General features: G+C 40.3%; 1 protein-coding gene across 2 annotated transcripts in view; it reads left to right on the plus strand.

Annotated features, from left to right (window-relative positions):
- The window catches only part of CRB1 (crumbs cell polarity complex component 1), a 256,838-nt gene that overhangs the window by 195,757 nt on the left and 39,643 nt on the right, over nucleotides 1-21,438 (plus strand). For both annotated transcript variants that reach the window (XM_032613001.1, XM_032613006.1), the window contains exons 6-8: nucleotides 8,553-9,509; nucleotides 14,753-15,300; nucleotides 16,688-16,853. In XM_032613001.1, the coding sequence (XP_032468892.1) occupies nucleotides 8,553-9,509; nucleotides 14,753-15,300; nucleotides 16,688-16,853 (1,671 nt within the window). The remainder of the gene's footprint in view (nucleotides 1-8,552; nucleotides 9,510-14,752; nucleotides 15,301-16,687; nucleotides 16,854-21,438) is intronic.

Consider the following 21,438-nt stretch of genomic DNA (forward strand, 5'->3'; position numbering starts at 1 on the left):
TAGTGGGATTGCTTGGTCATATGATAGTTCTATTTATAGTTTTTTAAGGAACCTCCATACCGTTCTCTATAGTGGCTGTATCAATTTACATTCCCACCAACAGTGCAAGATGGTTCCCCTTTTCTCCACACCCTCTCCAGCATTTATTGTTTTTAGATTTTTTTATGATGGCCATTCTGACTGGTGTGAGGTGATACCTCATTGTAGTTTTGATTTGCATTTCTCTAATGATTAGTGATTTTGAGCATCCTTTCATGTGTTTGTTGGCAATCTGTATATCTTCTTTGGAAAAATGTCTGTTTAGGTCTTCTGCCCATTTTTGGATTGGGTTGTTTGTTTCTTTGATATTGAGCTGCATGAACTGCTTGTAAATTTTGGAGATTAATCCTTTGTCAGTTGCTTTGCTTGCAAATATTTTCTCCCCTTCTGAGGGTTGTCTTTTCATTTGGTTAATGGTTTCCTTTGCTGTGCAAAAGCTTTCAAGTTTCATTAGGTCCCATTTGTTTATTTTTGTTTTTATTTCCTTTTCTCTAGGAGGTGGGTCAAAAAGGATCTTTCTGTGATTTATGTCATAGAGTGTTCTGCCTATGTTTTCCTCCAAGAGTTTTATAGTGTCTGGCCTTACATTTAGGTCTTTAACCATTTTGAGTTTGTGTATGGTGTTGGAGAATGTTCTAATTTCATTCTTTTACATGTAGCTGTCCAGTTTTCCCAGCACCACTTATTGAAGAGACTGTCTTTTTGTCCATTGTATATTCTTGCCTCGTTTATCAAAGATACGATGACCATATGTGCGTGGGTTTATACTGGGCTTTCTATCCTGTTCCATTGATCTATATTTCTGTTTTTGTGCCAGTACTATACTGTCTTGATTACTGTAGCTTTGTAGTATAGTCTGAAGTCAGGGAGCCTGATTCCTCCAGCTCCATTTTTCTTTCTCAAGATTGCTTTGGCTATTTGGGGTCTTTTGTGTTCCCATACATATTGTGACATTTTTTGTTCTAGTTCTGTGGAAAATGCCATTGGTGGTTTGATAGGAATTGCACTGAATCTGTAGATTGCTATGGGTAATATAGTCATTTTCACAGTGTTGATTCTTCCATCCAAGAATATGGTATATCTCTCCATCTGTTTGTATCATCTTTAATTTCTTTCATCAGCGTCTTATAGTTTTCTGCATACAGGTCTTTTGTCTCTTTAGGTAGGTTTATTCCTAGGTATATTATTCTTTTTGTTGCAATGGCAAATGGGAGTGTTTCCTTAATTTCTCTTTCAGATTCTTCATCATTAGGGTATAGGAGTGCAAGAGATTTCTGTGCATTAATTTTGTATCCTGCTACTTTACCAAATTCATTGATTAGCTCTAGTGGTTTTCTGGTAGCATCTTTAGGATTCTCTACGTATAGTATCATGTCATCTGCAAACAGTGACAGCTTTACTTCTTCTTTTCCGATTTGGATTCCTTTTATTTCTTTTTCTTCTCTGAGTGCCATGGCTAAAACTTCCAAAACTATGTTGAATAATAGTGGTGGCAATGGGCAACCTTGTCTTGTTCCTAATCTTAGTGGGAACGGTTTCAGTTTTTCACCATTGGGAACAATGTTGACTGTGGGTTTGTCATATATGGCCTTTATTATGTTGAGGTAAGTTCCCTCTGTGCCTACTTTCTGGAGAGTTTTTGTCATAAATGGGTGTAGAATTTTATCAAAAGCTTTTTCTGCATCTATTGAGATGATTATATGGTTTTTCTCCTTCAGTTTGTTAATATCGTGTGTCACATTGATTGATTTGTGTATATTGAAGAATCCTTGCATTCCTGGGATCAACCCCACTTGATCATGGTGTATGATCCTTTTAATGTGCTGCTGGTTTCTGTTTGCTAGTATTTTGTTGAGGATTTTTGCATCTATATTCATCAATGATATTGGCCAGTAGTTTTCTTTTTTTGTAACATCTTTCTCTGGTTTTGGTATCAGGGTGATGGTGGCCTTATAGAATGAGTTTGGGAGTGTTCCTCCCTCTCCTATATTTTGAAAGAGTTTGAGAAGGGTAGGTGTTTGCTCTTCTCTAAATGTTTGATAGAATTCGCCTGTGAAGCCTTCTGGTCCTGGGCTTTTGTTTGTTGGAAGATTTTTAATCACAGTCTCAATTTCAGTGCTTGTGATTTGTCTTTATATTTTCTGTTTCTTCCTGGTTCAGTCTCGGAAGGTTTTGCTTTTCTAAGAATGTGTCCATTTCTTCCAGGTCGTCCACTTTATTGGCATAGAGTTGCTTTTAGTAATGTCTCATGATCCTTTGTATTTCTGCAATGTCAGTTGTTATTACTTCTCCTTTTACATTTCTAATTCTGTTGATTTGAGTCTTCTCCCTCTTTTTCTTGATGAGTCTGGCTAATGGTTTATCAATTTTGTTTATCTTCTCAAAGAACCAGCTTTTAGTTTCATTGATCTTTGCTATTGTTTCCTTCATTTCTTTTTCACTTATTTTTGATCTGATCTTTATGATCTCTTTCCTTCTGCTAACGTTGGTGGTCTTCTTGTTCTTCTTTTCTAATTGCTTTAGGTGTAAGGTTAGGTTGTTTATTTGAGATTTTTCTTGTTTCTTGAGGTAGGATTGTATTGCTGTAGACTTCCCTCTTAGAACTGCTTTTGCTTCATCCCATAGGTTTTGGGCCGTTGTGTTTTCATTGTCCTTTGTTTCTAGGTTTTTTTGATTTCCTCTTTGATTTCTTCAGTGATCTCTTGGTTATTTAGTAGCGTATTGTTTAGCCTCCATGTGTTTGTATTTTTTACAGTTTTTTTCTTGTAATTGATATCTAGTCTCACAGCATTGTGGTCAGAAAAGATACTTGGTACAACTTAAATTTTCTTACAGTTACCGAGGCTTGATTTGTGACCTAAGGTATGATCTATCCTGGAGAATGTTCCATGAGCACTTGAGAAGAAAGTGTAATCTACTGTTTTTGGATGGAATGTCCTATAAATATCAATTAAGTCCATCTCATTTAATGTATCATTTAAAGCTTGTGTTTCCTTATTTGTTTTCATTTTGGTTGACCTGTCCATTGGTGAAAGTGGGGTGTTAAAGTCCCCTACTATTATTGTGTTGCCATCCATTTCCCCTTTTATGGCTGTTAGCATTTGCCCTATGTATTGAGATGCTCCTATGTTGGGTGCATAAATATTTACAATTGTTATATCTTCTTGCATTGATCCCTTGATCATTATGGTGTGTCCTTCTTTTTGTCTTCTAATAATCGTTATTTTAAAGTCTATTTTTTCTGATATGAGAATTGCTATTCCAGCTTTCTTTTGATTTCCATTTGTATGGAATATCTTTTTCCATCCCCTCACTTTCAGTCTGTATGTGTCCCTAGGTCTGAAGTGGGTCTCTTACAGATAGCATGTATATGGGTCTTGTTTTTGTATCTGTTCAGCCAGTTTATGTCTTTTGGTTGGAGTATTTAATCCATTTACATTTAAGGTAATTATCAGTGTGTATGTTCCTATTACCATTTTCTTAATTATTTTGGGCTTGTTATTGTAGGTCTTCTCCTTCTCTTGTGTTTCCCACTAGAGAATTCCTTTAGCATTTTTTGTAAAGCTGGTTTGGTGGTGCTGAATTCTCTTAGATTTTGCTTGTCTGTAAAGGTTTTAATTACTCCAGTGAATCTGAATAAGATCCTTGCTGGGTAGAGTAATCTTGGTTGTAGGTTTTTCCCTGTCATTGCTTTAAATATGTCCTGCCACTCCCTTCTGGCTTGCAGAGTTTCTGCTGCAAGGTCAGCTGTTACCCTTATGAGGATTTCCTTGTATGTTATTTGTTGCTTTTCCCTTGCTGCTTTTAATATTTTTTCTTTGTGTTTAATTTTTGATAGTTTGATTAATATGTGTCTTGGTGTGTTTCTCCTTGGATTTATCCTGTATGGGACTCTCTGCGCTTCCTGGACTTGATTGACTATTTCCTTTCCCATATTAGGGAAGTTTTCAACTATAATCTCTTCAAATATTTTCTCAGTCCCTTTCTTTTTCTCTTCTTCTTCTGGGATCCCTATAATTTGAATGTTGGTAGGTTTAGTGTTGTCCCAGAGGTCTCTGAGACTGTCCTCATTTCTTTTCATTCTTTTTTCTTTATTCTGCACTGCAGTAGTTTTATCCATTATTTTATCTTCCAGGTCACGTATCCTTTCTTCTGCCTCAGTTATTCTGCTATTGAGTCCTTCTAGAGAATTTTTAATTTAATTTATTGTGTTGTTCATCATTGTTTGTTTGCTCTTTAGTTCTTCTAGGTCCTTGTTAAATGTTTCTTGTTTTTTCTCCATTCTATTTACAAGATTTTGGATCATCTTTGCTATCATTACTCTGAATTCTTTTTCAGGTAGACTGCCTGTTTCCTCTCATTTGTTTGGTCTGGTGGGTTTTTACCTTGCTCCTTCATCTGCTGCATATTTCTCTGTCTTCTCGTTTTGCTTAACTTACTGTGTTTGGGGTGTCCTTTTCACAGGCTGCAGGTTCGTAGTTCCCATTTTTTTTGGTGTCTGTCCTCAGTGTGTAATTTTGGTTCAGTGGGTTGCGTAGGTGTCCTGGTGGAGGAAACTGGTGCCTGTGTTCTGGTAGATGAGGCTGGATCTTGTCTTTCTGGTGGGCTGGACCACGTCCGGTGGTGTGTTTTGGGGTGTCTGTGATCTTGGCATGGTTTTAGACAGCCTCTCTGCTAATGGGTGGGGTTGTGTTCCTGTCTTACTAGTTGTTTGGCATCGGGTGTCCAGCACTGGAGCTTGCTGGTCATTGAGTGGAGCTGGGTTTTAGTGTTGAGATGGAGATCTCTGGAAGAGCTCTCGCTGATTGATATTATGTGGGGCCAGGAGGTCTCTAGTGGACCAATGTCCTGGACTCAGCGCTCCCACCTCAGAGGCTCAGGCCTGACACCCAGCCGGAGCACCAAGACCCTGTCAGCCACACAGCTTTTGGGAAATCTGAGGTCTTCTGCCAGCATTCAGTAGGTGTTCTGTAGGAGTTGTGCCACATGTAGGTGTATTTTTGATGCATTTGTGGGGAGGAAGGTGATCCCCACGTCTTACTCCTCTGCCATCTTAAAGGTCCTCTATCTGTCTGCATATTTTAAGAAAATGCTAGCGACATTATATGTATGCCATTACAAAAGTATTAGGAGGCCTATGTATTCTACTGTTTACCATTGCATTAAGCTGCACAAAGTTTATGCATTTTTAATGCGTTTTTCTCTTCTTTCTAAGCTCAGTATTCTTGTGAGCTAACATTTCCTGAATGGTTTCTTCTCTGCTCCCTCCCTCCCCCCTTTTCTTCTCCTTTTTTTTTTTTTTTTTTTTTTCATCTTTCCTTCTCTTTCTTTCTTTTTCAGAAACCACCTTATCTATTTTTAGGTGTTTCAAATTCTTAAAATGTGAACTGTTGGGTGGTCTGAAATTTGGCCCTCTAATGACTCTGGGCTTTCATGGCCTGCACATGATTTTATTTCATCAGAACTTCATGTATTTGGACAGTAATAAACAACACATAGTCTAAGCAGTTCTGAAAACTCTTTTCAAAAAAAAAAAAAAAAGATGAAAGGTTGTGACTGCTCACCTGGGGCAGCAGGAAAGAGAGAGAAAGAAGGGGAATTGCTGCTGGGCTGTGCTGGGCTGGGCTGGTCAACAACCATGCTCCCCTCCACCTGCAGGGCAGAGGCCCGTGGACCTGGGGTCCTTGGGGAGTCACGGGAGGAGTGTCAGTCAGTGGTCAGTGTAAAACGGGTCCTGGTCCCCCTCAGAAGGTGCAGGAAGAACAACAGACAGAGTTGGTGATGTCAAGTAAACCTTAGGAAGCCAATGAGGAAGGGGCTGGGGGAGGGACAATGTGAGAACAAGGCCTTGTGGCTGGAGTCTCAGCTGGAGTGATGGACCAGGGGGCTCCAAGGACCCCACAAAGAGCCCCGGGATAAAAGTCACCTTGAAACACCTGCCAGTCTCAGAGAGAGTGGAGCCATCTAACACTGGCACCAGTCAGGGGAAACTTTCTGAACCCTTCTGACACTCAGGCAGAAGTCTGGAGGTGGGGAGGGGAGGGAAAAAAGAAGGGGGCACCCTTCCTGGTCCTTTTTCAAGACAGCCTGAAGTCGACCTAACAGACAAAGAAAAAAGATTCAATTCCAAAGTGCACTGAAACTTACATTTCTTATGACTGGCCATCCTACTCATTATAGGTCTTTAAAACGTGATCTTAAGACTTATTAATCAAGGCTGAACAGAAAAGACTTGGGGTCTGTAGGAGATTTTATCCCCCATTAAATATGTTTAAAGGCACAATGGGTGGGAAAAAAGAGTTTTTCTTCAATTATAACTCATGAGCTGTTCAGCATTCCTCTTAATTAAATGCTTACAGATTGATTTTTTTGTGTTTTCAAAATCCTGTGAAGATCAAATTTAAGTAAACTATCTTCTAATAACAAAAGTTTGAACTTTTCGTAAGTTCAGTTAAATGAAACTTGCATTCTAACATTTCTTTAAAATATAGCCTGTAATTTCTGTGTCCGTCCTGTTACCTATGAGGATGATTATAGATCACATAAATCAGTTTGATTTAGTTTTATTTTTTCTACTCATCCAGCTTTTTATAACACACATATGCACAGCACTGTGCAGGGACTGTGGGAGACTCTAAGATTGTAACACGTTCCCTCCTTTCACAGAGCTTGAAATACTTTTGGATTAACAAAGATTGTATGAAAGTAATCCAAGTAAAGTAAAATATAAGTACAGGAGGGTCCAATCAAGGGTCTAAATATATGGTACATAAATGACTGTGGGCAAAAATGTAACCACTGTGCCACCAGGTAAATTTATCTCAAAATAGACACAAAAAGAGCACTTTGGGCTCTGGAGTAGATGAGGTTAAATGCAGCATAAAAATTTTAATCACCTTACAAAGGTCATCATTAATCAATTCATACAAAAATTAATTACCTAGTGCCAAACGTGAGCCAGGCATCGTGCTGTGCTTTAGACATACGTTGGTAAATCGAACAGCTTCCCTTCCCTCATGAAGAGCATGATCTAATGAGATTCCAGCCTAATATGCTGTCCACGTCAATCTCTCATTATGTAAAGTTATGCAATTTGTGGGTCATTCCGTATGCCCACACTTTCTAAATAGTCTCTCTCAATGATGACAGTGCTGTTTGATTTTGTCATGCGAGGGTAATTTCTTTGGTTATTACTTTTTAATTACAGCCAACACTTACTGAGAAGTCACTTATGTATCAAGCAATGTTAGGAGCATCTTATGTGTCTTTACTCACTTAACCTTTAAAAAGCCCTGTGATACAGATACTATTTTTAACCCCATTTTATAGATCAGAAGACCTAGACACAAAAAATAAATGTAACCTGCTCACTGCCTAGCTGGGATTCAGATCCAACATTATCAATATAGGAGCCTTTGATTAAATTTAAGAAGCACACACTTAGGCGTGGAGTTAAATGGGAAAATAGGACAGACATGTTAGTAATAACAAAAAACAAGAATGCACTAAGTTATCAATTAAAAAACAGAAAGTGTCAGATTGGATTTTAAAAACCAGATTGTAGAAGTGCTTTGGAGTTTAGACGTCAATCTTTCTAAGCCTCAGTGTTGTCTGTGAAAGAGAGCTAAGTCTATCTGCCTTGAAAACCTCAGGAGATTGCTGTAAACACAAACACATAACGTGGATGATGGTGCTGTCGAAGCCACAGAGTCCTATACGTGTGTCAGTTTTTGTTAACACTATTTGTTCATTTGAACTTCGTTAAAAAGCAATAGCCATCACTCTTAAAAAGTGTTATAGTTCTTTTTGTTACCTGGATTAAATGAATTCTAAGAATTCTCTAATTAGATACCTTTTTATGACTTAGAACCAGGAAACAGAGTAAAAGAAAGTAAAGAAACTAGAAACCGGAACTTGTTATTGGATAGATTTCATGGTTTATACTAGACTTGTGGAGAGGAGGTTATGGGACCTTCCATTCTCCTCAGAAGCCCTCCACAGAGAGAGTTGTCTGGACTGTCTGTGTGTCTAGGGATTACGGGGAGGTGCAAAAAATGGAGAAGGCAGATCGCCGTTTCCAAGTAGAATAGAGTGAAATTAGCAGCCCAGGGCAAGATAAACAATATCTGGGAACTAAGTCCCCAAGTAAATAATTTGTGTCTAGCATTGTTCCCAATAGCAATCTAATTCTCTCTCTTTTAAAAAATTTTTTATGATATTCAGTGTCACCTATATATCTGACAATGATAGTTTGAGTCAACCACTCTTTTTGGCAAATAACCTATTTCTAGAGGGAGAATTCAGGGTTCACCATGACTGCACTTCTGTGCACCATACGTGCAGAATGATGGAATCGGTATTAGCTCCTCAGTCTCTAGTCACATTTTGCTCTGTTACACTCCTACACCTGAGCCGGTTCTGCACCTCCAAAAGATTATACATGAAGATTATGTGAAAGTTCTATTTTTGATCTGAATATATGTAATTTCAATCTATTCTTTATCACTGAACAGGGGTCCACTGTGAAGAGGACGTCGATGAGTGCTCTTCAAGCCCTTGCCAAAACGGTGGTACCTGTGAGAACTTGCCTGGGACTTACACTTGCCATTGCCCATTTGATAACCATTCTGGAGCATTTTACGGAGGAAGGAACTGTTCTGATTTGCTCCTCAGCTGTACTGATCACCCATGTCTAAATAATGGAACATGCGTCCCTCACCTCCACAATGGCCAGCATGGATTCAGCTGCCTGTGTCCCTCTGGCTATACTGGGTCACGGTGTGAAACGGTCACCACACTTTCTTTTGAGGGTGATGGCTTCCTGTGGGTCCCGAGTGGCTCAGTGACAGCCAAGGACTCCGGTTGTACAATAGCCCTCAGGTTTCAGACTGTCCAGCCAGTGGCACTTCTACTCTTCCGAGGTGACAGGGACGTGTTTGTGGTACTGGAGCTGCTCAGTGGCTACATCCACTTATCAGTTCAAGTCAGGGATCAGCCAAAGGTGGTCCTGTTCATCTCCCACAGCACCAGCGATGGGGAGTGGCATACGGTGGAGGTGACGTTTGCAGAGGCTGTGACCCTTGCCTTACTTGACGAGTCTTGCTTGGGGACATGCATCACGAGAGCTCCTTCTCCATTTGGAAGCGATGGGTCAACATGTGCTTTACAAAACTCCTTTTTGGGGGGTTTACCAGAGGGAACAGCCCACAGTGGTGTTGCTCTGCTTAACGTTTATAATAGACCATCCATACCTTCGCTTGTGGGCTGCCTCCAAGATGTTCAACTTGACTCGAATCCCATCACCCTGGAGAACATCTCGTCCGGCTGGTCATTAAATGTCAAGGCAGGCTGCACGAGAAAGGACTGGTGTGAGAGCCAACCCTGTCACAACAGAGGACGCTGCCTCAACTTGTGGCTTAGTTACCAGTGTGATTGCTACCGGCCCTACCGAGGCCGTAGCTGTCACAGAGGTGAGAGGGGCAGGGTGCCAGGAAGGCTGTGCCTCAGAGCAGAGCTGGGACAAAACAGCCAGGCCGTTCCTGCTGGTTATGAATCATCAGGAGCCCTCAGGACTCTGCGGCTGGCTGCCTACTGACAGGAAAAGGAAGAGGCTGATGATGTACCTTAATTAAATCTGAGTGGATTCATAGGACACCAGGGTTTCACTCATGCAGAGAAGTGAAAACTAAGCCCATAGCTCCCATCCAAATGGGTTTACATCTTGGTGTTTACAAAATGCTATTACAATTTTACCATTTGTTGTGTATCAGAAATTTATTGCAAATCCTATTTGAAAGAGGAGTAATCTTTTTGGAAAAACAGGACCGTAGACATGAAACTAGTCAATGCCAAATTCTAGCACAATACCGCGTGCATAGTAGACTCTCAGTACGTAGTTACTTCCTTGCCCTCCTCTCTATGCAGTTCACACTAGCTCCAAAATCATGCTCAAGTTTAGCACTTTTACAAACCACCAATTTTATGCAAAGGTGTATTTTCCAGAGTTGCATTGGAGAAAACAGGTATTTTACCTACGTGTCCTAAGAAAAAAAAGAAAGAAAAAAGCTTTAAAAAAGTAACAACACTGAAACTTGGTAGATGCCATAAACTAATTGATCTAATTTCTTTAGCAAATCAGTTTGAAATGCATTTCAAAATCCTTACTTCCGACATTGTTGCAAAGACTGCTGTTGATAGTGATCAATACATACATACCTGTTTCTTTTTATTATTCTCTTGCATTGCAAATGTTGGAAAGGTAATTGCAACAGACTGCTTTGAAGTGCAGCTGTAATTTACCCCAAGATTTGAGAGTAATGTGAAATAGGACAACATCTGGTAAATAGTCTTCTTTGCTTTATATGAAGTAAAATTGAAACCAGTCTTGGTCTATACCCTACTCCATGTATGAAGGGCTAAGAATTATTAGAAGCTATTCACGAGTCTCCCCCTGACCACAATATTCATTACAAATCACGGACCTGCTTGACTATGAGGGCTGGCGTCTACTAGCTCTATGTAATATTTTAAAGGGAATGGCAAGTTGTTTTGTGATATTTTTAAAGGAGAAAAGGGGAGATTATGCTGAAGCAATGTTCACTTTTTGAAGAAAAATTTAATTGACCTAAGGCAATATTTTTACTACATATACAAAATAACAAACAGATGCTGACTCATATTGACCAGCTTCCAAGTGCAGTGACCCATGAGGTTAATACCGACCGTGGGGATGCTAACTGTCCTGGTAGATAGATTCAAGGGATGCCAATCCAGTGGGTTCTGGTTTTCTTTAATTTATTTTTTCCAACTTGGAAAATCACAGTCTTTAAGCCCAGTTCCTGAATTGGTTAGCTGTCCCCTCTCTTCCTCCAGTTTCCTTTTCCCCTGGCTGCCCGCCACCCCTCCACTATTTGAAACTGTTTAATCCTCATGAAAATGCTTAGTTTCAGAAGATATCTTTTTAGGGAGTAAGTTCTGTAAAATCATCCCTTTCTGAAAATTCTTGGTATAATTTTAAGAAAAGTTATATTTCTCATATCACCTCTTAGTCATAAATTTAAAGTATTTTGTATTTGCTATCATCTTTGAGGAATGTTTGCTGGGGAGTTTATTCCCATCACAAAAGATGCTTACAAGCTGTAAGGACAACCTGGAATCTTCCTGTCATTGTACATAGATGTTCAGGAGGAGATGGGCTAAAAAGTACAAGGCAAAAACTTCACCCAATTCATGATCCTGGCTCAGCGTTTCCCAAACATGGTACCCATTGCAAGGAACAAGCAGACTGGATGGAGGATTTGGCTGGCTGACGAAACATGACAGACAGACGGGCTTCCTATATTTTAAAGTTGATTTTTAAAAAATGATCAAGTGTCTCAATAAGAAGAGTTCAGAGAAGAGTTTCTCAAAGCTTAGTTCCCAGAGCTGTCTGCAGGGTCATCGCGGTGTATCTTATCGCCCTGGCTGTGTCCAGGAACGTGGAGCTTCCAGGATACTGTTCAGGATAAAGGTATCACCGACCTCGTCCCTTCTAGAGAATATTTGATTAAAAGAGGCAATTGACATATGTTTTATCTTCAGTCGTACATCTAAACTTTGACACTCTTATCTGCTTGGAATTAGAGTTTCTTAGATATAGAAGGAGCTTCACTCCATGACTGAATTTTTTACACTGTTTTGCACCCAAGTGTAGTGGCCCAAACCTCTGCTTACACACCTTCAGGAATGGGAAACTCACTCACACTCCATCTTCCCAGAAATCCCCTTGAAGTTGTCTTTTTTGTACTAAACTAATATATGATGACCTATAGCTTCCATTCATTGGCAGCATTGTAACTCTTGAAGCCAATGTCAACCTTACTTACATGTCTTCTTCTTGAGAACACAAATACTTGAAGAAAAGTGTCTTGTACCATCCAAGCCATCACTCCTATCATGCTAAACACACCCAGTTTCTTCTAATGTTTCCCACCTGACATCGTTTTCAGACACTCCATCAGCTGCTTGCTTGCTCTGGAATAAATCTGCTTATCTGGCTCCTAGATGTGCCTGACAGTGCAGAGTGACACAGGACTGTAACCTTCTCATTCCAGAGAATGTTCTTCTATTCTGCAGCCTAATGTCCCATTGACCTTTGGGCAGCCACATTCTATGATTGGTTCACTTTGAGCTGTTCTCCCTCTTGGTGCCACAGATTTCTGCTTTTTCCACCCTAAACCAATGAAGTGCACTTAGACCCAAGTGGCTTTTATTTATGCTAAATAAATTTCTTCTTGTTGTAGTCCATCAATCATTAAAACTTGGTTATTTCTTATCCCTATTTGTCGTCCCTCTTCATGACACATCAACAACACATATGAGAATCATTCTTTCCGTGTCCACAGACAAGTCATATATGGCGTCAGGTGTTTCTAAAATCATGTAGTAAATCATGTGCTCTGACTACTTGCTTGTGATTTCTGAAGAATAGGACTGCTGGAGAGTCAAGCTTCTGAGAAAAAGAAACAGCTCTGTGTTCTGTCTGTCTTTTCATCTGGATCCACAAAGTGATGCTGCAGGCGTCCCAGGATGACCAGCGGGGACCACCCCTGAGGCAGAGCAATTCTGTGCATATTCCCAAACCTCGGGAACTTCAAGAGCCACATTTTCTTATTGAGCATTTTATCTCATATGAAAGTGCTGCCGTGCATTCAGAGATGTTAGCCTCTTCAAACGGATTGTTACATCTAACAATGCACTTTGAAAGCTACCTGTAGTTGCCTGGAGCAGGTGGTCTCCAAATGCAGATTCAAAATGTAACATTCCTGTCGAAAATCAAGGCAGAATTCTGAAAATGCAGACTTTTATGCAGAAGGTCTTCAAACACAGATTGTTACCTAAGCAAGCTTCACTATAATTCAGCTAAAATAAAATATGTCCCACCTTTGCTCAAACTTCAGTGGAACCATATGACAACATTTAAACATGCTGGAATGTGCTTTTTTTCTGGTTAGGATTGGGATGTGAAGACTTGAAGATAGCAATATGTTTAAGACAATGCTCTTGTCAAGTTCATCAGTGATTTCCAGATTGCAAGATTCAGTGGTCATTTTTCAGTCCTCATCTGCCTTGACCTCTCAGCAACAGTTACCACAGTTGAATACGCCCTCTTCCTGAAAACTCTTTCCTCACTAGGCTTATGGGGTCACTCCCCCTTCGTTCTCTTTCTGTCTTACTCTTTTATCATCTCCTTTACCTCCACATGTCTGATGCTTAAGGGTTCTGTTCTTGGACCCCTTCTTCTCTCTCTAGATTCACTCTCTTGGTGATCTCTTCCAATCTTAGGGCTTCAAATGCCACATTTACACTGACAAATCCAAAATTACTGTGACTAGCCCAGAATGTCTCCCCGAACCTCTATATCTAACTGCTGACTAGAAATTTCCACCTGGATATCTAATAGGGCATCTCAAATTTAATATGGAATCTCATTTCTCCCCCAAATCTGTTCCTCCTGTTTTCTTCCGCATCTCTGCAAATGGAAACTCAATGCTTCTAGTTACTTGGACCAAAAGCCTTGGAGAGCAACTTGCCCCAGAAAATCCTGGTTTTGGTTCTACCAAAACATTTCCAAAATCTGACCACTTCTCCCCATCTGCACTGTGACCACTGATCCAAGCCCATCATTTATCTCCTGAATTTCTGCAGTAATATCTCTACTTTCTTCGGGGTTCTGCTCAAATATTACCTTCTCAGAGAGTTCTTCCCTGATGACTCCATTTAAAATGACAGCTCCACTCCTACCTGCAGCTCTTCCTAGTCCCTTTCTCTGCCTGAGTTTTTGTATATCAAAGAACCTATCACCACCTGACATACTATATAACCTCCACCCAAATGGAATGTAAGCTTTAGGAGTACAAGGACTTGTGTTCCTACTATATCATCAATGACTTTGAAGGTCAGCATTTATTTTTATACTTCTCAAAGAGTTTTCTTGTGGTGATGCACATTGATAGCATTGCCACGTCAATGCATTAGAAATCTCTCTGTCCACAGGAAATGTTGGGTGAGTTCAGAACTCAGCTTCGCCCTAGTACTTTGTGCCCCACGCCTCTCCTTCACCCACCCAGGACCAAAGAAGGAAGAGTCCTCTTCCTTTGTTCAACTGCCTTGCCTCTTAATATTATTAGGGGTATCTTCCCAAAAGAGGATTTGCAAATCTAATTCTTGGTTTCTGTCCTTTACAAGGAAAGGTTAGGTTTGATGCCATTTGTTTGAGCATGCCCCCAAATAGCAGCGATGACGATTGCTCAGTCTGCTTACATGTGTTGCAGGAAGAGCTCTTGCTTCCCAAATTTCTCCAAATCAAGTTGGAGTGCAGTAGTATCTGATATTCCATGTTTAAGCCCCTCCTTTTTAGGGCAGTGAGGAAGAGGTTCAAAAGTTTATCGGTGCAGAAATCTTCTCTTCTTCTTTGTGATCAGTGAACTTCAACTATAAACTATAAACCAAAATCTAGTTATTTTCAGTATAAAGTAAACTCAGAAGTTCAGAAAGTCAGGGATGACTTTTCAAATTGTCATTCTATTGAATAAACCTGTCTTGAACTTTTAAAAATGTGAATGTGCATATATGTATATATACATATATATATATATATATACATATATATATATATATGCATTACTTGTGTGTCTTCAGATGTTTCCTCTTTGTCTCTCCTCCTCTATTAAAGCGTATGTGGCAGGCAGATTTGGCCAAGATGACTCCACAGGATATGCGGCTTTCCATCTTGACAAGAGCTACGGAGAGGCCTTCACGCTCTCCATGTTTGTTCGGACACATCGTCCATCGGGCTTGCTTCTAGCTCTGGAAAATGGCACTTGCCAATACATCCGTGTTTGGCTAGAGCATGGCAGACTAGCAATGCTAACTCCAGGTTCTCCCAAATCATTAGTAAAATTTGTTCTCAGCGATGGAAATGTCCACTTGATATCTTTGAAAATCAAGCCAAATAGAATCGAACTGTATCAGTCGTCACAAAACCTAGGATTTATTTCTGCTCCTACGTGGAGACTCCAAAGAGGAGATGTCCTCTACATTGGTGGACTGCCTGACAGACAGGAGACTGAAGTTAATGGTGGATTCTTCAAAGGCTGTATTCAAGATATAAGGTTAAACAACGAAAATCTGGAATTCTTTCCAAATTCAACGAGCAACGCAGCCCAAGATGCAGTTCTTGTCAATGTGACCCAAGGCTGTCCCGGAGACAACCTGTGTGAGGTAGGATTATTCATACCAACTATGTCCATATTGTGTGCTAAAAGTTTCATTTTATTAAATAGATAATTTATTATAACTGTTCTTTGTATATGAATGTGGTGTTACTGACCCACTAGCTGTAGAATAATGCTTCATCCATACTTTCCCAGCAGGACTCGGGGATTTATGTTGAGCCATGAAAGTGTGGCCTTGATCTTATTGCCATTATGGTCCATTTAACCAAGCAAAATAACTACGTCTTCTACAACCAAATGACTTAAGAATAATTGTATTTTAATTCCCAAATTCTTAATGGCATCCCAGAGGTTTAACTGAATTAATTCATTTTGAAGATACCATTAACTTTATCTTAAATGCCCACCTACCATTGTTTTGAACATCTACTAAGTCAATAAGGAAAAAAAATCTGAGAGGTAACTTCCTTCTGGGAGTTGGATTTGAAATTTTCTGTAATATAATTACTCAGAGCCCATGCTTTACTTTGTATATTTTGTATGCTCTTCTGAAAGCTACTTCAATTTGTCAGCTCTGCATGAGCTTTCAGAGGAAAAGAAGGAAAGGCATTTATATCTGTTGAACATTTATTGAGCTCCAACTATTGCCATGTACTGGGCTTGCTTCTAAATACATAAAAATGAATCATTGTAGCATTACTATAGGGGCACCTCCAATGTGCCAGGTGCGATTTTCCATGGATCAATCCATTTCATTCTGTGGAAGGACTACTGTGCAAAGCAGGCATTTTTATTCTCTCCATTGATGTTATTTACAGAAAAGGAAATTGGCGTTTAACAAGGTTGGGTCACTAGCCTAGATCACATGTTAACAGTGGAATGGGCATAAATAAAGACGGAGCTCTCAGAAATTCCTTTATCAATACTTGCATTTTGAACACTTTGTGAGAAACCTTGTGAGAACTCAAATTATGATATGCTTCTGATTCAGAGGCAGAGCTGGAGGGGAGATGGTGTCACTCCTCTGGGGACCCAGAGGATCCAAGTACCAACTTCCCTGTTTGACTGTTGATAGAATCTTGGACAACGAAAGGGACCTCAGTTTCCTCACCAGTAAAAACAGGAGGAAAAGTCTCTAACTCAAACTATCATTAGTGACAGTGAAAGTGCCTGGTAATTTATAAATTACAGAAAATATAATTACACCTTTGAAAATCCTCTTTGTGCTACAGGAGATCAGTATTGTATATTTTTCTTTATTTCCCTTTTCCTCTCTCTTGATGGTAGCAGTAAGTTTTATTCTATTTATCAGCCAATGGATATAAAAAGTTCGAAATGTAAATATGTAGGAAATTAGCATTCACAGATTAACAGGGTCTTTTCCGTGTTTAGTTGCCGGCGCTTCTAATGCCTTTGACTTATTGTCTGCTCAGCCCAACCCCTGTCACAACGGAGGCATCTGCTACTCCCTGTGGGACGACTTCTCCTGCTCCTGCCCTGCGAACACAGCCGGGAAAGCTTGCCAGGAGGTTCGCTGGTGTGAACTCAGCCCGTGTCCTCCCCGGGCCCAATGCCAGGGGCTGCCTCGAGGATTTGAATGTAAGTGCACTTCAAACTTATCACCATCCAGTTCAACTGGTTATTTCAGTTGTCCCATGAGTCAACCCAGAAAAAGAATACAGACAACTCCAGCTCAGCAGAGAAATGTGTAGCTGCTTCTCCCTGCGCGAGTAGTGGTATAACAAACCTAATGGGAGTGTAATAAGCCAGAGTAGCCTCGTCCTGCCCCTGGGTTTCTGAGTGGGAAACGGCGGTCATAGCAGCACCAAGCCTAGATCCTTGATCATTTAAGACTAATTTCTAGAGAAAGAATTAACCGGGTGATGTTTGGCTTTTCTTTTCTCGTTACTGGCAATACAGAGTGAAAGTGCCAGTGTGAGCACATTGTCATTGGTTAACTATGAGGCTTCTGGCAACTCATACGTCTCCATAATCTAAAGCTTCCTCTGTAAGAAAAGGATAAAACGTCTCCTTGATAAGTAGGTAACTGTGGGTGTGTGTGTGATGATTATATGACCTCGTGTGTAGAGAGCCAAGCGCAGTAGGCACTCGATTGGTGTTGGCCATGAGTATTTCCCTCAATCTGAATGGTTTTCCTACCCAAATTCAGTACTACTGAACACAATTTCCCAAATGTTAGCAATTTGAATACTATCTTTACAATTTTGACAGGTCTACGTGGTAGCCACACTATTATTTATAGTATGTCTTTTCTTCTAGTTCAAATAATGCACAGTTCAGTCTATAGCCAACCGTCTATGTTCGCACTCAATTCTAATCTCTTCCCCTTGTTCAAAGATTTTGCTTCTGAAATTTTTCTCTCACCTGCCAGCATCATCAGTTTTCCCCTCAGTATATAAACATACTGTCAAATTTCCTCATTACAAACTATTTCCCTTGATATCCCTCCCATCCCCACCAGCTACCATCCCATGTTCCTGCTTCCTTTCATAGTGGGAGAAACCCTCTAAGAGTTGTCCTCAATGTGCATCCGATGTCTTTCTGTCCAGTGTTCTTTCACCCCAGCAGTTAGCTCCCATGCACCATCACCATCTCTACCCTGAACTCTCTCAGTCCAGAGCTTCACAAGGGCCTCATCCCTCCATTCCCTTTTCTACCCAAGTGCCCTCTTCCCTGGCTTTACTTTTCTTCATGTCTCTAATCATCCTTGGATGTTTTGTTACACAGGTATTTGTTCACTTGTTCATCATCTTTTCCTTGATGGAATATAAGTTTCAAAAGGGAAGGAGATTTTCTGTCTGGTTTCCCACGTTACTCTTAGCACTTAGAATAGTGCCGAACATGTAGGAGGTTGTCAGTAAATATTTGTTAAATAAATATATATTTTTCTTCAGTTTAGCTCAGTATTTTCACTTAACTGCTCTAGACTTAAATTACATTATCTTCATACAATTAAAAAAATACATAAAATACCTTGGAAAACACTGCACGAAAATAATGGTCTGGAGCTAGGGGTTGACTGACCTGAGGCCCAAATCAACAACCAAGCCCCAAAGTGACTGAGAATGAGAATACAGTTACTTTTATGTTTCTGTATTTTAAAATCATGTATCAAAATGATGTGAAATGTATTGCACAGTGTATATACTTGGGGGGCAGTTTCTAAAAGAATACACATACTCTTATGTTTCATATTTAAGAAATAATATGCTACACACATGAATAAAGCATGATGAATTTGCGTAAAGAATGAGATCAGGCCTCTAATATGACACAGAACTTTAATGGCACCTTTTCCATTTCTCTGCCCTCTGAATTGCTTGTTTAAAATAGTTTACTACTTATTAATTTTACTGTTAATCTTTTGACAGAAATACTAAAGTTCTCAGTCCCAGTTATATTCTACAATGGGGTTTAAATCATTTTGAACATTTTCACAGGGAAAAAAAGAATAGGGTTTCTAAAAACAGTGGTGGTCCAAGAACCATACCCTGGGTGCGTATTGCCCTCCGTCTCCACATAAAGGATTTGGATGCCCCACGTCAGAAAGGCGTGAATGATCTTCACTGCTACTGCGTGGCCACTACAGAAAGTGGAAAAAGTTTGCCTCTGACCTTTCAAAAAGTCTCAGTAACATTTTTTTAATTATGTCTTATCTTAAGGGAGAAAATGTAAATTAGTAGGAGGGGTGAAATTTTCCTAACCGGTAGGTATAAACCCTAGCATTCACTTTTGCTATTTTGTATAATTTTCATTTGATATGACCTCATGACACTATTGTATTTATTTCTAGGGACATGTGTTGGGAAGATAGTTCTGCTAGAATAACATACTCTTGAGAGTATAGCTCGTGCATTACCCCGAGTTTGCCCTTAGTACTTCATCATTTCTATCTGTATCCTATCCGAAAACAGACAATTAAAAACTACAACCCACCTTAGATACAGGTGTGTTTATTATGATAAAGTTCCCTGAAGAAAAGGCAAAGTATAAATGTTAACGTGCACTGCGGTTTTTACTCAGATCACAAGAAGTGATTTCCATGTGCTCAGTCGGTCAATGAAACTAGTTTATACAGCATGACAGACAGTATTCTTCCTTCAGGAGTTGGAGGGCTACTGAGATTTGTCATGTTAACATTTATTCGAAAACATGTAATGAGACACTTCTTGCTCTTTTCCTGCCTAATCCCAACCCCAAATTTGCTGGGAAAAAACACCACAGTCAAAAGCAATAAAATCAAGTGAAATGTTAATCCAGTCAAATGATACACTTGAATGATACCCTTGAATTTACTCCTGCTGTGGTTTCTAATCATTATCTCACTTTTCAGAATTAAGGATTGAGTTATTTTTATAGACTATTCATTTAGTAATATTTACTGAGCACCTGTTTTCTGCCAGGCAATGTTCCCTGCATCGGGTTTAGTGAGAACCTAGACAGAGAAGTTCCGTGATCTCGTAAAAGCTCATGTTCTAGTGAGGAAAGACAGACAAGGAACAAGTAGGAACGTTAACAGTATAATTTCAAATAGCTACAAGATGCTATGAAGAAAATAAAGCTGAGTAATTAAAAAGAGAGTGGGTTGCGGTGGGGGGGGGGAAACATCTTCGCTTGGATAGTTGGGGAAAGCATCTCGGAGGAAGTGACATCTGAGCGCATATTTTGTTGAGAAAGAGTCCGGTATGGGAAGATCGGGGGCCAATATCGTGTCTAAGTAACCGCAAATGTAAAAGGCCTGGTTTGGGAACAAGCTTGGCGTCTTCAAAAAATAGCAAGAAGTTTTTGTGGCTATAGTACGTGCATGAGGAAGGGTGGCAGGAAATGGGATTGGAGAGTTAGGGGTCGGGTCACATAAACTCTGTCCGCCATGTTTAGGATTTAGGAAGCCTTTCTAGATGTGATGGTAACCGTGGAGGTGCTGAGCTAAGGCATGGTTGGTACATTGCTCTGCCGAGCAAGAGAAGCCAGGACACTGAGAAGTGGTTGGAATAGGCTGTATAATAAAGTGTTCGAGGTTGGGTGTGGTGACCCACACATGAGGTAAAGACAGTGTCTTAAGGTCAATTTCTACTGAAAGCTGGAAGATAATGAGAATAGAGAATTGACTGCTGGATCAGTAACACAGAGGTCACCATGACCTTGACAAGAGTGGTTTCAGTGATGTGATGGGGAACAAGGCTGAAGGTATTAAAAAGAAAATGGGGGATGAGAAAGTTGAGACAAGGTGAATCTAAAACTATGTGGAGAAGTTTTGCTGGAAAAGGAACTAGAGAAATAAGAAAGCAACAGGGTAGAGGGAGGTCAGGGTAGTGCTCTTGGGTCTTGCCTGTGTTTTTATTTTTTAAGATTGGAGCAATTACAGCATATTCTTATGCTGATGGGAAGCAACAGAAAGGGAGGGAAAATGATGATGCAGAACAGAAAGAGATTACGTTTAGAAGTAATACCTAAAAAAGGTGAAAATGAAAGGGACCCAAGACGTGACTGGGAGAGTTGCCCTTGGATGTGTGCTGGAGCACCTACAGTTTCCCACCTAAGTAGGGAAAACCCACAGTAGGAATACACGCACAGCACTGCAGACACCTGATATGCGGGGGTCCCCCCACCAAGCAATTCTGCTACAGTAGCTGTGTGTCCTACGGGTCATCTCAATTTAATTCAACTCTGACACTATCCGCCCAGACATAGTGTCAGATCTCACAGGCTAAGGGCTCAGTCCCACTAGAAGACCCCCCACTGCACTTCATATGCCAATCGCAAGCCCAGGTTGTCACCTGTGCTCCTGACCGATCAGCTATAAACCTGAGGCTCCCACGACCCCCGCCTCGGTTCAATTAATTTGCTAGAGCAGCTTACAGAACTCGGGGAAATCCTTAATTGTTTACCATTTTATTAAAGGATATGATAAAGGTCCCAGATGAACAGCCAGATGAAGAGATACATAGGGCGAGGTCTGGGAGGGTCCCCAGTGTAGGAGATTATTTCCCGAGGAGTTGGGGTGCATGACTGTTCCAGTGTGGGTATGTTTAACAAGTTGGAAGCTCTCTGAACCCCATGCTTTTGGGATTTTATGGAGGCTTCCTTATGTAAGCATGACCAATTATTAACTCCATTTTCTGCACTCTTCCTTCTCTAGAGGATGGGCTGGGGCTGACAATTT

Source organism: Phocoena sinus, chromosome 1, assembly GCF_008692025.1.
Source record: "Phocoena sinus isolate mPhoSin1 chromosome 1, mPhoSin1.pri, whole genome shotgun sequence".
NCBI lineage: Eukaryota > Metazoa > Chordata > Mammalia > Artiodactyla > Phocoenidae > Phocoena > Phocoena sinus.